The sequence below is a fragment of the Thamnophis sirtalis genome, unplaced genomic scaffold, assembly GCF_051295495.1.
Source record: "Thamnophis sirtalis isolate CommonGarterSnake01/CBP01778 unplaced genomic scaffold, rThaSir2_p1.2 scaffold_15, whole genome shotgun sequence".
Taxonomy (NCBI): Eukaryota; Metazoa; Chordata; class Lepidosauria; order Squamata; family Natricidae; genus Thamnophis; species Thamnophis sirtalis.
In genome coordinates, this window is record NW_028261395.1 from 34,775,465 (window position 1) to 34,791,764 (window position 16,300).

The 16,300-nt window shown below is 38.2% G+C and overlaps 1 protein-coding gene across 1 annotated transcript in view; it reads right to left on the reverse strand.

The window, feature by feature from the left end:
- LOC106545335 (cadherin-23) overlaps positions 1-16,300 on the reverse strand; it is a 453,671-nt gene that overhangs the window by 248,707 nt on the left and 188,664 nt on the right. The window contains exon 8 of the mRNA XM_087702429.1: positions 8,967-9,045. Coding sequence (XP_087558555.1) covers positions 8,967-9,045 — 79 coding nt within the window. The remainder of the gene's footprint in view (positions 1-8,966; positions 9,046-16,300) is intronic.

The following is a 16,300-nucleotide window of genomic DNA, read 5'->3' on the forward strand; positions in this document are numbered from 1 at the left end:
AATAGCAAAAGTGAAAGTACTTTGATACTTGAATTACATACTTGACTATTGTAAATCGTTTTCTTTTAAAACAAGCACGTGTTGTAATTCACTTGTAGATGTTCAACAATGAAGTCCTTATATTCTCACCTGCCCCCAATTCATTACAGTCATAGACCAGAGACCAGAACAAATAAAAACACTCAATAAATATACAATTAAAGTCTAGAATAAAATAATAAATAACAGATAAAATCTATGATAAAATCCAGTCTGTCAATTACACATGGTCTACTATACTAAAAGTAGTATAGAAGAGCAACAAAGATGATTAGGGGACTGGAGGCCAAAACACATGAAGAATGGTTGCAGAAACTGGGTATGTCTAGTTAAATGAAAAGAAGGACTGGGGGGGGGGGGGACATGATAGCAGTGTTCCAATATCTCAGGGGTTGCCACAAAGAAGAGGGAGTCAAGCTATTCTCCAAAGCACCTGAGGGTAGAACAAGAAGCAATGGGTGAAAACTAATCAAGGAGAGAAACAACTTAGAACTGAGGAGAAATTTCCTTACAGTTAGAACAATTAATCAGTGGAACAGCTTGCCTCCAGAAGTTGTGAGTGCCCCAACACTGGAAGTTTTTAAGATGTTGAATAACCATTTGTCTGTAGTGGTATAAGGTTTCCTGCCTAGGCAGAGGGTTGGACTAAAAGACCTCTAAGATCCCTTCCAACTCTGTTATTCTATCTATTCTATTGGAAAGATATGGTTTTTTTTCTGAATCTCTCTGTAAAAGGAATATCGAAGGAATATGTGACCAATGATTCCACCTTTCCTGAGCCACAGGAACAGAGTCTTTCAGTCAATGTATCTTTTCATATTTGCCATATATAATGGCCGATGGAAGCACATGGCACCGTGCGAGTGAAAATGCTTTCTGATGATGACTTCAGCCGACTGCAACTGGCTAAAATAGCTGGCAGGAGTAACAACATATCTAATGGCATCTGGAGCCAGAAACAACGGAGCTTTCCCTAAGTCTGTTTGCCTTTCGATATCCTCTATCCTTTGTCGCAAAGTTTGTTTTGCTTGCTCATAGTCCAACTTGAGTATTGAGGCTGGGGAGAAGCCTAGTTCGGCAAAGTTGGACTGTCCTTTATTCTTATATGATCAACATTGCTCCTCTAATGTATCTCTTACTGTAATTTCAAATCTTAAGGGGATTCTGGCTAAACATACTTTCAAGTGTGAAGTTTCCAAAAGATGACCTAATTAATAGCTTTACAAGTTGACATCAAGTCTATCTCAAGTCTCTTCTCTTTTCCTTACTCTGGTTTTCAAGTTTCTTTTCACATTAAATAACTGGTTGTAATGTTTCAAAAGAAAATTTCCCTCTAATATCTGTCCCACAATTACACATCGTCTAAGATTTTGTTACGTTCTAAATCTTCTGGGTTGGAAGAAAACAGAATCCCAACATAAAGAGAAAACCATAGCTAACCAATGGTACCAACCAACAGCAAATTCAATAGAAAAGAATATTAGTACTTTAGGGTTAAAATGTTGGGTTCCTGCAAACATTCATTACTAGGATAAGTAGCAAGATCAGTGTGAGAGGAAGATTAAGGTTTGCTGGCTGCTTACCTATAGTAGCTTGCTCTGCCAGTCTTGGTGGGATATGGCTTCCTCCTTGGTCAGAGGATGATAGTCTTGTTTCTTCCATGATTGTTTATCTGGTGATGTTTCCTATTGAATAGGTTGCTAACTGCAGGATAGATGTATTCTAGGCTATTTGTTTCCTTTCTAGGTTTTTTGTTGTATCTTTGATATTAATCTAAGAGAATTTTTTTTCTTAGAGAATTCTTACAAAAAGAATTCCATCAGTATGCAAAATCATCCCTCCTTGACAGAATAATACTCCACAGTACTATTCTGTACCTTATTTAGATATTTTTGGGAAACCAAGAGTAACTACTGAGCACTAATTTCCACCGCATTGATGTTTTGATTCAAATTACATTTTAATTATATGGCTGGTGCAATGTTAGATTTTAGCAACATTTTCCAGTTAAATACATCAACTTACTTTCAGAGATTAGCTCTCATTATACCTTTATAGAATCTTTTATTGAAAATTGATGCATAAAGAGCTACCATGACATTGGGATGCACATATATTAGGATCCATCCAAGTTCTTTTCTGCTATTCTCATGTAAATTAATTTCATATTTGTCACTGAATTCAGCAATGTTGCAAGGAAAACATTTATTTTATCATGATACTTCTGAACTCATAGTCAAGGATTCTTCTTTGACTATGAAATTCCATTTTAGAAGAGGAATTTACATTAGAAGCTCAAATGTGAACTTTTCTTTCTTTCTTTCTCTTTCTTTCTTTCTTTCTTTCTTTCTATATCTATCTATCTATCTATCTATCTATCTATCTCTATCTCTATCTCTATCTCTATCTCTATCTCTATCTCTATCTCTATATCCATACATGGCTCTGTGTGTCTGTGTGTCTGTGTGTGTCTGTGTGTTCTGGCATAACTCTGGAACGCCTCAAGCAATTTCAACCAAACTTGGTACACAAATGACTTATTCTCTGGAAACAAATACTGTGGGTGTAAGACACCCCTAACATCCCTTGGGGTGTGTGTTCTGTTAAGAAACAGCCTGTTGTGCCTTAAAATGGCTTCTACTGTACCATAGCAAGGGGGCTCCTCTGGACATTAGAAATTGCATTTAGTCCAGACATTTTCCCCCTATAAATAAATACCCGGGCAACACCGGGTTATCAGCTAGTTGACAATAATATTGCCTGCAATACAATTCACTTTCTAACTCTGACCAGCTAAATGAAGACATTTTGCAAAATCTATCATAAAGCTCTTCAAACTTTGCATCTGTCAGATGATGTCTAAACTATTGTTTTTAAAAGGTATGACAGCACTTTTCTCTTTCTTGATCCAGAGAACCAAAGTACAAAATGAAAGTGATTGGCCACAGATTCAAAATGCTTCATACCATGCAACGAATAGCTAACTCCAGCTCGTGTCAAAATCTGATGTTCAAACTAGACATGGAAAAATATGCCACTGAGGAAATCTCCTACTACTTACAAGGATGCTGTACCACTAAAAACTGTTGCTGTAGTATCATTACACAGGCATATACACACAGAAAGAAAATAAAAATAAAATGCTAATCAGCCTTAATCACTTGTTGCTTTGATGTAATTTGCATTTTTTTTCTGGTGAAAGATAGAATGTGATAGATCCTGAGGCAGTGATTAAGAGATTGATGTATGCAAGCAAATATGCTTGTGTTTATAAAAATGTGTGATCACTTCTTACTCTGCATGTATGCAAGTCTTAAGGATTATATTCAGGCAATTTTCTACAATAGGACAGATACATAACAGGTGGCATAATAAAATCTGGACTATTAGAAAGATCAAAGAGAATCTTGATAAACAAAGTTATTACAGTATTTCAGAGATAGCAGCTGCTTCTACAGAAAAAGTTTATAGGTCTTAGGGGTTTCTTTTGTATTTCAATAAACCATGTTTTAATTGGGGTTTTTTAGGCTTTTAATACTGAAGTTCATCAAATCTTAACATCAAATGTAAGATTTAATTCTGGAAAATCTGATTTTGTTTCATAGAGATTTTAACTTCGATTTAAAATGTATTTTTAATGAGGAAGAACTCATACTGGTGGTTTATATATAACAAGAACTGAGTTTTGAGAATGCCAAGAAATCAAGATGATTTTGAAGCAAAGAGCTGAATTAATGATTGATTAACACCAAGTACCAAATCATCCATACTCTGGTTCACACTTTTCATGCAACATCTACTGTATTCAGAACACATCAACAACATCTCTTCATCATAAATAATTAAATCAGATAAATATATTATTATACATACAGCAAACAAAACTCATGAGATCTGAATAAAAAAAGGATGGGCATTCACTGCAATGAATGACACTGCAAAATTCAATTAATTTCAACACTAGGTTGAAAAACATGTTTTAGCTCTGTATTTTGGGGAAAAATATCACTTGATTTTCCATCTATTTTGCAATGAAATGTTGAATGTCAAGAGAATGATATGACCTTAGCTATTTTATCAAATGGACACAAATATGTTCACCCTACTTTTTTAGCCTTAGTAAAACAGATTTTTTTAGGACACAATTTTGACACTGTTTAAAGAAAGCATTCAAGTTCGTGTTGTAAAGAAAATACTACAGCGTTGTACAAAGCACACTTTTTCTGTTTTTCAGGTAATACTCAGGGCTCAATTCAATCACTGCAGTTTCTTCTATCATAATTTGGATTTAAGATAACAGGGGTATTATGGAAGGAAGGAAAAGTTTATTTCCAATCTGTCTAATAATGACTGAGACAATTCTAGAGTACATAGCTGTAATGGCTGAAGCTGCTCATAAATCCTGTGGTGTATCAAGACTTCCTTGTTGACAGGGATGATGGGAGAATCCACAATACAAGGAAGCTTTGAGGAACAAGATGAACAGAAAAGCAACAGAGGTTTGCTAAGGGCTGGCAGCAATGGAAAAGGCAGAAGGGAAGAATTATAGGTATAATAATAGCAAAACAAGATAATATCATTCCCAAGACAAAGACGACAGGGAGAGAACAGGGCTATTTCCCCCTGAAGAACAGTCTCTGGAGTAAGAAAGGCCACAACTGGGAGTTTCTTCTGAACTTACAGCTCCTGCCTGGAAGTGCAGATGGAAACTGGAGCCAGCAAGACCAGTTGTGGTCTTTCCTGGAACATGACACACTGATTTGTGCCTATTTTATTCTTTTAAACACTAGGGCAAATGATATGTTGTCCTTATATTTCTTTTTCATTTGGCCCCTCCCTTCCTCCTTCTTTATTCACTCTCTTCAAAATGTAGTTCAGATGGAAGTCTTTTCTATTGTCATATATAGGATATATATATATATATATATATATATATATATATATATATATATATATATATATATATATATATATATGTGTGTGTGTGTGTGTGTGTGTGTGTGTGTGTGTGTGTGTGTGTGTGTGTGTGTGTGTGTGTGTGTGTGTGTGTGTCTGTGTGTGTGTCTGTGTGTGTGTGTGTGTGTATGTATGTGTATGTGTAGTGTATGTGTATATGTATGTATGTGTGTGTGTATATATATATGTATATGTATATGTATATGTATATGTATATCTATATCTATATGTATATCTATATCTATATCTATATCTATATCTATATCTATCTATCTATCTATCTATCTATCTATCTATCTATCTATATCTATATCTATATCTATATCTATATCTATATCTATATCTATATCTATATCTATATCTATATCTATATCTATATCTATATCTATATCTATATCTATATCTATATCTATATCTATATCTATATCTATATCTATATCTATATCTATATCTATATATATATATATATATATATATATATATATATATATATATATATGGCTGTGCGTTTGTATGTGTGTGTGTGTGTAGGTTCCAGCATAACTCTGGAACGCCTCGAGCAATTTCAACCAAACTTAGGACACAGATGTATTCTCTGGAAAAAAAACTGGGGGGGGGGAGGAGGAAGACACCCCTAACACCCTCGGGGTGTGTGTTCTGTTAAGAAACAGCCTGTTGTGCTTAAAATAGCTTCTACCGTAGTGCTGTAAAATGGCTTCTACTGTACAGCGCAGTGGAATTGCCATGGTAACTGCTTCATAGTACTCCACAGGTGGCTCCCTCTGGTAAGGGGCAAAATCCAACACTAGAAATTACATTTGGTCCGGACATTTTCAACCATGCTTTGACTATTTTTGAGGACAAATATATGGCTTCTGGGGGCACAGGGAAAACATTTATAACTAATTTGTCACCGAAATCAGGGCTTTTCCTGTCTAATACAGGATTAGGATAAATAAATACTTGGACAACGCCAGGTTATCAGCTAGTTTCTTAATAAATGTACTTTTACTTAAAAATTAATGAGTTAGCATTGACTGGGATCCATGTAGTATATAGTGTATTATGTACAGAATATACTTTGCAACAAGAGCACTGTAGAATAGAAATAGAATAGAATTCTTTGTTGGCCAAATGTGATTGGACACACAAGGAATTTGTCTTTGGTGCATAAGCTCTCAGTGTACATAAAAAGATAAGATACATTCATCAAGAATTGTATTGAGTTACTTCTGCCCTAGGGGGCCATCTGTAAGCTACAAGTTATCCCAAAGACAGCAACATACGGAATAATGGCCATCTCTTAATGTGCCCATGTGTCACCATTACCACGCAAATTACACAGGTTACCAGATTTTTTTGGCGTGTAATTCAAGGTGTTTGCTGGTGGTTACCTTTAAAGTCCACCATGGGGTTTTCTCATTGTTTTTGCTCTTGTTACGGAGAATGGGTGTGTTCTAGTTCCAATGGGTGTACCTTTTTTATGAGGCCTAAAAAGTGTGCTTTTGCTGTCATTGCTGCTGCCATTTGAAACAGCTTCTCCCAGAGATATGGAGGATACCTACTCTCTTAAGCTTCCAAAAAGTGTGTAAAACCTGGCTTTTGGTCCCAAGCTAGGGTTACTATGGCTTTTTGGGGGGAGAATGTTGTATTAAGCTGCAATGACTACTTTTAGTGTAGACTGTTTCTTGTACTGTCCTCAACCTTTCAAAAACCTACTGTTAGTATTTATGGTACTGGGTTTTTTTGCACAGACTACCTTGGAGGGTTGACATCAATCTTGCAAAGTGAAGTGAAATCACTTCTTCTACCACCACCTTCACTTTCCTTTACTTTTCAGAAAACTAGGAAGGTCCCTTCTGAGAGGCTTTCCATGCTCACATCCCTACTGTGCACTGTGGCATCTCTTGCCTGAACATTGCCTAGGCTGTGGCTTGTTTCTCTTAGTTCCTCTCAAGGATATTCCCACAGTCCATTACAGCTTTTGAGATTGATTTTCTTGATTCACTGATGCCAGAATGGTTGGTTTTGTTTATCACTTTGTTTATGTTTTCTTTTGTCCTCTATTTGAGGTCATTAGAAATTATGTAATTGGAGTGTAATGCAACTTACAGTACAACCTCATGGAAGAGGGAAAATTCTCCATTTAGTAGACAAAATATGCTACACTATGCTATGCTCTTCTATGCTCTTCTATGCTATGTGCTATGCTCTTCTATGCTATGCTATTCTATTCTATGCTATGCTCTTCTATGCTAGCAACATTTCAATTCAATGGACTTTTACTTAAGGCAAAGGTCTCCAACCCCCAGGTCATTGCCTACTGTTGGGTCAGGGTCCATTGGGAACCGGGCTGCACAAGAAGTGGATGAGTGTGCAAAGCTCCATTTATGCAAGTGGCAGGTGTGTACACAAAACTATCCCCTCTTCTCCCCCATCGCCACCACCGCTGGTCTGCAAAGCCAGACCACTGACTTGAGTGACTTCAGATGCAACATATAAAATTTGATCCTCCCTGCGGGGTTTGGTAGATTAAAGTTTTAGTGTTGTTGGTTTTTTTTGAAAGAACAGGACACCTCCTCCCCAAATAATCCATTTAATCCAGATTTTAGTATATATTTCTTTCTGATGCCCCTTTTGAGTAGATAAAGATAAAATAATGGTTCTCTTTATTTACAAATATCTTGTTCCAAATATCGATCAATGCATTTTAGACAATGCAGTATCTAAACAATAAAGGGTATGTGATAAAAGGCAAGTTACAAGGACAGACTTAAGGAAAAAGTAGATGTTGCTGGTATCAGCTAGTTTTCCATTAAGGTTCAGGACCACGGACAGCAATTCTGCAACTGGAGTTCAAAAGAAAAATCCCAGCAATGATCTGAACCAATTGAAAGTTGTTTATACTAAGACAGGAAAAATTTCTGGATGCTTTGTACCCTCAAAAACTGGGGTGTTTTAGGCTTAGTTTCTTTTTGGTCATTTTTGGCCTTTTCTGGATAGATTTAGAGTTGAAAAGTAATAAGTGGGTTGAAGGACACAAGTAACATATAGTCTGGAAGAGATAGAAGCAGCAACCAATATACTATAAACTATTAGGAGTTGCTTTCTAGTTAGCAATATCAGTGTCCCGGTTTCAAAAATTTACATTACTTACATTACAACTCCCATTATTTGTCCCAGCTTCTACCAACTTAGCAGTTCGAAAGCATGTAAAAATGCAAGTAGAAAAATAGGAACCACCTTTGGTGGGAAGATAATAGCATTCCATGCTCCTTTGGCATTTAATTATGCCACTAGTTTAGTTATGCTGGCCACATGACCACACAGACATCTTCGGACAGTGCTGGCATTGAAACAGAGTTGAGCACTGCCCCCTAGAGTCAGGAACGACTAACACATATGTGCAAGAGGAACCTTTACCTTTTCAAAAAATTTAAAATTAATTTAGACCATTTACAATATAATCAGTAGAATTTATTTACATTGTTAAGAGCATATGGGAAAACCAGTCAAAATCTACTGTTTTATTAGTAAATAATATGTAAGAAATCATTTATTTTCAAATCATAATCTTTGTTACAAGAAGCAATTTGGATTTTTAAAAATTTCACTGTGTAAATATCTGCTTAGAAATTCTTGTTTCTGTTTGTTTATTCACATGTTCCATATCCAGATGGCAATGGAGGAAGAATTAGCAGCTATTGGGAGAACATTGCAGAAGGATTGCAAAAGCTTAAATAAAACAAGAATTGATTATTTATCAATTTGTACAAATATGGTGGCTTTATTTATAGGAAAGCTGTCCAAACTTGGCAACTTTAGGACTTGTAGATTTCAACTCTCAGAATTCACCAGCCAGCATGTCCCTAAGTCTTAAATGTGTCAGGTGTTGGGTACCCCTGCCTTATAGCCTAAAATCTTGTTACCAGGTTAATACCTTTTAGTCCAGACTGATTTTTATGACTCACCTGACACAATTGTATAACCGATACCTCTTGGCCGCCCTTTGTCTTGATCAATTGCAGTTATAATACGCACAGTTGTACCCTGGGGACACAAAATAAAAGAATAGGCACTGCTGAGTTTCCAATTCATATATTGTTTACCATACTTGCTAAACAGTTCCATACCTAATCCCCCTATATTTCATTTCTGAATTTTTAAATCTTATTCCCCTGCTATTTATTATTTACTATTCAATATCATGAACAGATTACGAATGCTGGAGAGAAAAAACAGGCAGCCGTTTTTCTACTGGTTAATTTACTTCTACAACCTTTGTAAAGAATACAAGGAACAAAAAAAAATCACCCTACTTGTATTTCCAAAGGGAAACATTGCTAGCTATTGCCAATAGCTATTGTGTACAATTCTAGTCTCACTCTCTTATCTATATCATGCAATCAATCCGGTCTAGTGGTTAGGACACCAGGCTAGAAACCAGGACACTTTGAGTTCTAATACCACTTTAAGTATAAAAGCTGGTTTGGTGATCTTGAATCAGACACTTTTCCTCAGACCAACCCACCTTACAGAGTTGTTGTGTAGGAAATAGGAGGAGGATGGAGTATTATATATGCTCACTGCTTTGAAGTATTAAAGTGGGATAAAAATCTAATATCTCTCTATGGTTACAAATGTAAATATAGATAAGGTAACATTATCTTGACATGACCTATGTTCTAGCCCTATTCCTGCAAACCAACACAAGGAATTGAATGGTTTTATCTTTTAGCGGACATGGTGGCTCAGAGGCTAAGGCGCTGAGCTTGTCAATCAGAAAGGTCAGCAGTTTGAATCCCTATCTCTGCATAACAGAGTGAGCTCCCCTTACTTATCCTAGCTTCTGCCAACCTAGAAGTTCGAAAGCACATAAAAATGCAAATAGAAAAATTGGAACCACCTTTGGTGGGAAGGTAACAGTGTTCAGTGCACCTTCGGCATTGAGTCATGCCGGCCACATCACCACGGAGATGTCTTCGGATAGCGCTTGCTCTTCGGCTTTGAAATGGAGATGAGCACCGCCCTCTAGAGTTGGGAACGTAGCACATATGTGCGAGGGGAACCTTTACCTTTACTATTGTTTAAAACCCTTGTGAATGTGCTCCCTGAAGAATCTCAATTTCTTTACCACTTATCAAGTGTCCAGTGAACTGTAGCTGGAATTAGGTCACCAAGGTGAGCATGTCTATTGCTGTTTAAGCTTTGCTTCGACCTTATTTATTTATCTATTAATCATCTGTAGCTGCCCATTGCATGAAAAGTGACTTGGTTCAATTTCATCTTAGGGGCTGGGGGAGCCCCAAACAAACATGACTGGAAGTAAGTACATTTTTCCAAAATATAAGCAACGTATTGGTGTTATAGTGTTTAGGGCTTCCAGTAAATGGTAACATAATAATGTTCATGTACTGTGAATGTTCTGTGAGATAACTATTTATCATTTTTATGCAGCACAGGAATACAGAGATATTGCAGTCCATCATAAGTTATTAATTTACTTACATATACAAATGACTCTGATGTCAAATGACTCTGGCAACTTACAAGTAAGAAAAAAAATAAACAGTAACAAATTTTTTAAAAATCATAAAGGGCCCAAAGGCAAACATAAACCCCAAAACTTCATTAGCATGGGAGCTATCCAAATTTGAGGGGAGGGTATTATTCCAAAAGACAGATGCTGTAAGAGGGAAGGAATATGTCCTGGGGGGTCCTTTAGATGACACTGTTTAATTCATCGGACATGAAGCATGTCCATCGTGCCTGATCTCATCAAAGAGACAGCAACAGTGAGAAACAGCAAGTCCTTCAATGTAAATCTTGTCAACCAAATAGCAAACACTAGTTGTAACTAATCAGGCTAGAAACACTATAGGGCACTGCACACTGCAACAACTAGACACACAGACAGTTTCCCCCCCGAATGCCATCACTCTGCTAAACAAATAATTCTCTCAACACTGTCAAATTATCTACTAAGACTGTATTACTATTATTCTTCTCTTCCAACCCAACAAGAGAGACACAGACTTCAGAGGATAATCAGAACTGCAGAAAAACAATTATTACTAACCTGCCTTCCATTGAGGACCTGTATACTGCACAAGTCAAAAAGTGGGCTGTGAAAATAACTCCAGACCTCTCACTTCCTGGATATAAATTGTTTCAACCTCTACCCTCAAAATGATGCTATAGGGAACAACTAGACACAGGGACAGGTTTTTCCCCCCAAATGCCATCACTCGAATTCTTCTTTTTCCTAATACCTATCTCTTCCCACTTATGACTATAACCATGTTGCTCGTATCTTTTAAATTTATATTGTTTTACTTGTTTCCTAGTATAATTTGATTGCTTATTAGTAACCTATGACTATTACTAAATGTTGTATTTTATGATTCTTGATGAATGTATTCTATTTTATTTTTCTTTATGTACACTGAGAGTATATGCACCAAAAACAAATTCCTTGTGTGTCACACTTGGCCAATAAAGAAGTCTCTTCTCTTCTTATTCCATTCCATTCTATTTCCATTCCATTCCACACTGCATCTATTCTATTCTATTCTATTCCATTCCATTCCATTCCATTCCATTCCATTCCATTCCATTATACACTGCATCTATCCTATCCTATCCTATCCTATCCTATCCTATCCTATCCTATCCTATCCTAATTCTATTCTATTCCATTCCATTCCATTCCATTCCAGTCTTCTCTTTGGAACAACTATTCTTATATCTTTGCAGAAGAGTTAGGATATGCATTAGGTTGAGAGGGACAGTTGTAACACTGAGAGGGAGAATTATGATTCCAAGCGCACACTGTTTTTGTATTTAAAACTTCACCTATGTCATGATTTTTTCTGCATATTGAGAATTATGGTCCACCCATCTGACCAGGATCAGAATGAAATACACTAAAGGCATTAACAATAAAACACCTTTCCAAGTGTTGTGGCCCAGCAGGAGCCGTTGGAGCTGCTGATGGACTCCGATAGCAAGGACCCCTATGAGTCTGCTATGGAAGATGTGGAGGACCCTGGGCAGGATTCAGACTCAGAGCAGGGACCAGAGAGGCTGGTTGGCCACCAGGAGGCGCCTGAGGCATGGAGCAGTGGGGAATATCAAAGGGAGTTTGTCCCTGACGCCAGGCAACGAAGGGCGGAGAAACGGAGGCAGCAGTTACGGAGACAGACTCATAAGAGATGATCAAGCCCAGATGGTTGTGGCTTGGCCCCTCCCAAGAAGAGACTTAGGGAGAAGTCGTTTTGCAGGACACAACCATTGGTAGTAATCTGGAGAACTCTTTGTCTGGTCTTTCTTGTGTTCCCGTGTCTGTTGGAGTCTGGGTTGCTGCCAACGTCTTGGCAGTGAGTCGTGTCTGGGCTTTCAGCCAACAGGATTATAATTGCTGTGAATAAAGAGTGGCAAACAGCTAAGCCTGTGTCTGCGTTCATTACCAGACGGAGGGGGGCCAGAACACTAAGTATTGTATTTACCAGCAGAGTCATATAACCATTCCTCAACCAAGATTTACAGGTTGCATCTAATTCAGGACCTTGTAAAATTTAACTCACATCTCTTTAAAAGTGGGACTTGTCTTACCTGGAATTAAAAGGTCTGGGCATAGAACAGAGAAGTCCATAACAATGAACTGAATGAGAAAGGCTCTATTTCAACTTTATTGTTTAGATGAATAAAAAGTGCATTCAATTTTTGCCCCATGACAATTCTATAAAACAAATTAGACCGAGAAACACTTAGTGGTTCAAAATTACTCAGCAAGTTGTCTAGTGAAGAGTGGACTTAAAATGGGGTTTTCTGTGCTTTTGTCTAATGTTTTAGCCCACAGATGTCAAACTTGCCATGTCAAGTTGCCGTCACATGACATTTCATGACACTTTCCTCATTCGTGGAGCTGAGGTGGCCAAGGCCTGCATGTGACCCATCTGGCCCGTGGGATGCCAGTTTGACACCCCTGTTTTAGCCACCATTTATTTGAAAATATTTGACTGAAGATTCCCCAACATACACATCACCATTATTTAAAAGGTAAAGGTAAAAGTTCCCCTTGTACATATGTGCTAGTCATTTCTGGCTCTGGGGGGTGGGGGCGGGGGCGGTGCTCATCTCTGTTTCAAAGCCGAAGAGCCAGCGCTGTCCAAAGATGACTCCGTCGTCATGTGGCCAGCATGACTCAATGTCGAAAGCACAGGGAACACTATTACCTTCCCACCAAAGTGGTCCCTATTTTTCTACTTCCATTTTTTATGTGTTTTCAAACTGCTACGTTGAAAACAAAGCTGGGACAAGTAACAGGAGCTCACTCCGTTAACATGGTGCTAGGGATTCAAACCGCTGAACTGCTGAACGTTCTGATCGATAAGCTCAGCGTCTTAGCCATTGAGCCATCGCGTCCCTCATCATTACTAAGCTATAACCTTCCCCCCCCATCCTGTAGCTTCAACAAGTTTTTCACCTTGCAGCGAGATGGGTGGCAAACAAATTTAATAAATAAAATACGTCTTTCAGCATAAACTATAAATTTTCTCCTGAGGTCGTGTTTATCCAACAAATGTCTTCATTTATGCATACAATAGTGATTAATTTAGTGTGAACACATTTGTGATCTCAAGCGGTTTTGTTTTCTTTTGTTTACTGAGAAAACAGGCATTCATTTTTTTACCTTGGGGGGAAGAAGTATGAATGGTTGTTTTTATAGTTTAATGAAATACAACATCTGTCTTGGCAAGAGCATACCAATGCTGTAGTTTATATCACGGTTCCAAGTAACAGATCCATTACAAGCGAGAACTCCAAAGCAGGTAGATTCCTCAAAGAACAGCTTTGTGAGAACGTCCTTGGTTCCCAAGGGAAAGTATTTTATCTTGACTACACAACCCCAGTTATCTGTAATCCCCCCTCCCTATCCCTCGCTCCAGTGTGGCAACACTAAAGTTCCAAGATGGAACTTCGGCCCGATGAGCTTCAGGGTTGACATTTTCTGTTGAAAGCCACAATTCAAGCAGAGCCAATTCCATTTCATGTCTTACTCAACATCTCACTAGCCTTCATAACTTCTAGTCTTCATTTATTTTCTAAAGCCTAATACAAAATGTTTTATTCGGTTATTTAGCAACCTCATATAACTATTCATACCGATGGGAGAAGAAAGAGATTAGCGGTAGTTGAGGATGGGTGGAAGTTGGAAACTAGAGAGAGGAAAACATTACAAGGTAAGCTATCGCTTCTTTAATCTATTCCCATGATGGCAAACCTATGGCACTTATGCCACAGGTGGCACGGGCAGCCATATCTGCCAGCACGTGAGCCATCAGCTCCAGCAAGCATGCACGTGCCGGTCAACTGATTTTCAGTCTTCCAGAGGGCTGGGGGAGGCCATTTTTGCCCTCCCCAGGCTCTGGAGGCTTTCTTGGAGCCTGGGGAGGGGAAAAACAGCCTCTCTCGGCCTCCCGGAGGAAATACCAAGCTCAGCTTGGAGGCGAGCAGTGCGGCGCATGGGGGGTTGTGCACACATGCACATGTGGGCCGCACTTTGCATTATGGGTGCTGGCACACACACGTGCTATTGTGTGCGCACGCTCACATTTTTGGCACCCAACAACAAAAAGGTTAGCCATCACTTTAGATTTTATTCCAATGTGTTTCACTTGGATCTCTCCTCTTGAAAACATTTCAGCAAATGTTCCAAAATATAGCAGTTCACATGCAATATTAATAGGGTAGATTTAGGAGCATAACACTGGTCACTGCACTGATTGAAAATTGGTTTCTAGGCCCAATTCATGGCACTGTTTTTAATCTATGAAATGCTGTATGTGGGGTCCTTGGTGCTCCCCGCAAGTCTGGTTGTTTTCTTGAAGGTGTTTCATTACTCAACTAGGTAACATCATAATGCACTGATGGTGTTACCTAGTTGGGTAACAAAATATATACAAGAAAATAACTAAGTTCAGAGAACACCAAGGATCATGCAGTTCAACCTTAAGCTGCAAATATTCTCTTCTGTAACAAAAGGGGTCACAAAATCAGGCACAATCACATCATGATCTGCTTTATGATCATGGCAACTTACTAGTGACATTGATGGCTCAATTACGGTCATAAGTCAAGGACTAGCGGTACTCAAAACCTTGTGCTCACAAAAGTGGCTGGAACAACTTAAAGCACAAAAAAATTAAGTGGTTTCCCCCTACTGCAGTCACTCGAACAAGAATACTGAATTCTTCCCTCACAGGACAGGGTTGGGAAAATTTAAAAAAATCTGCCCCACTCTTCTGCTATAATAATACTCCTGCTGAGAGGCAGGAGGGGGTGAAAGGGAGAAGAAAATTTCTTTCAATGTTTTTACAGAAAGAAAAGGGACGTGCAAAGATCTTTTTTAATAAAGTCTTGAGCTTCTAATAAAGCAGTCGCAGGAAGTATAAAATACGGAGGAATTAACTTAGAGATAGTAAGCCTTTGGGGCAAGGACAGCATAAATCAACTAATTCTTTTGACTGAGTGTGTGTGTGTATATATTGTACATGTGTGTGCACTTTACATACACATACAATGTACACATGCACACACACACACACACACCCCTATCTGCCTATGTCTATATTTATTTCTATATCTTTATCTCGCTCTCAACTGTGTATATATGTACATATGTAAGTACTGTGTGCGTATGTGTGTGTATGTATGTTCTGTATATACATACACACACATACACATGTATACATACATACATACAACCATACACTTTACATACACTTTACATGCACTTTACACATACAATGTACACACATATGTATATATATATTCACAAATGCACTTTACATAAATGGACACACATATATACACATCTGTATGTGTGTATGTATATGCATGTGTGTATCCACAAGTGCACTATTTGTGATGATACTAATAGCTAAAGGTAAAAGTAAAAGCCCACAGGTGTCAAACTCACCATGTCACATTGCCGTCACATGACATTTCACTACATTTTTCCCATTCATGGAGCTGGGGTGGAGCCACCAGTTTGAGACCCTTGTTTTAGCCACTGTGCCATTTATTTGGAAATATTTGACAGAAGAGTCCCCAATATTCACATCATCATTAGTTAAAAGGTAAAGGTTTCCCTCACCCATATGTACTAGTCGTTCTCAACTCTAGGGGGCGGTCCTCATCTCCATTTCAAAGCCGAAGAGCCAGCACTCTCCAAAGACCTCTCCGTGGTCATGTGGCCGGCATGACTAAACGCCAAAGGGGCAGGGAATACTGTTAACTT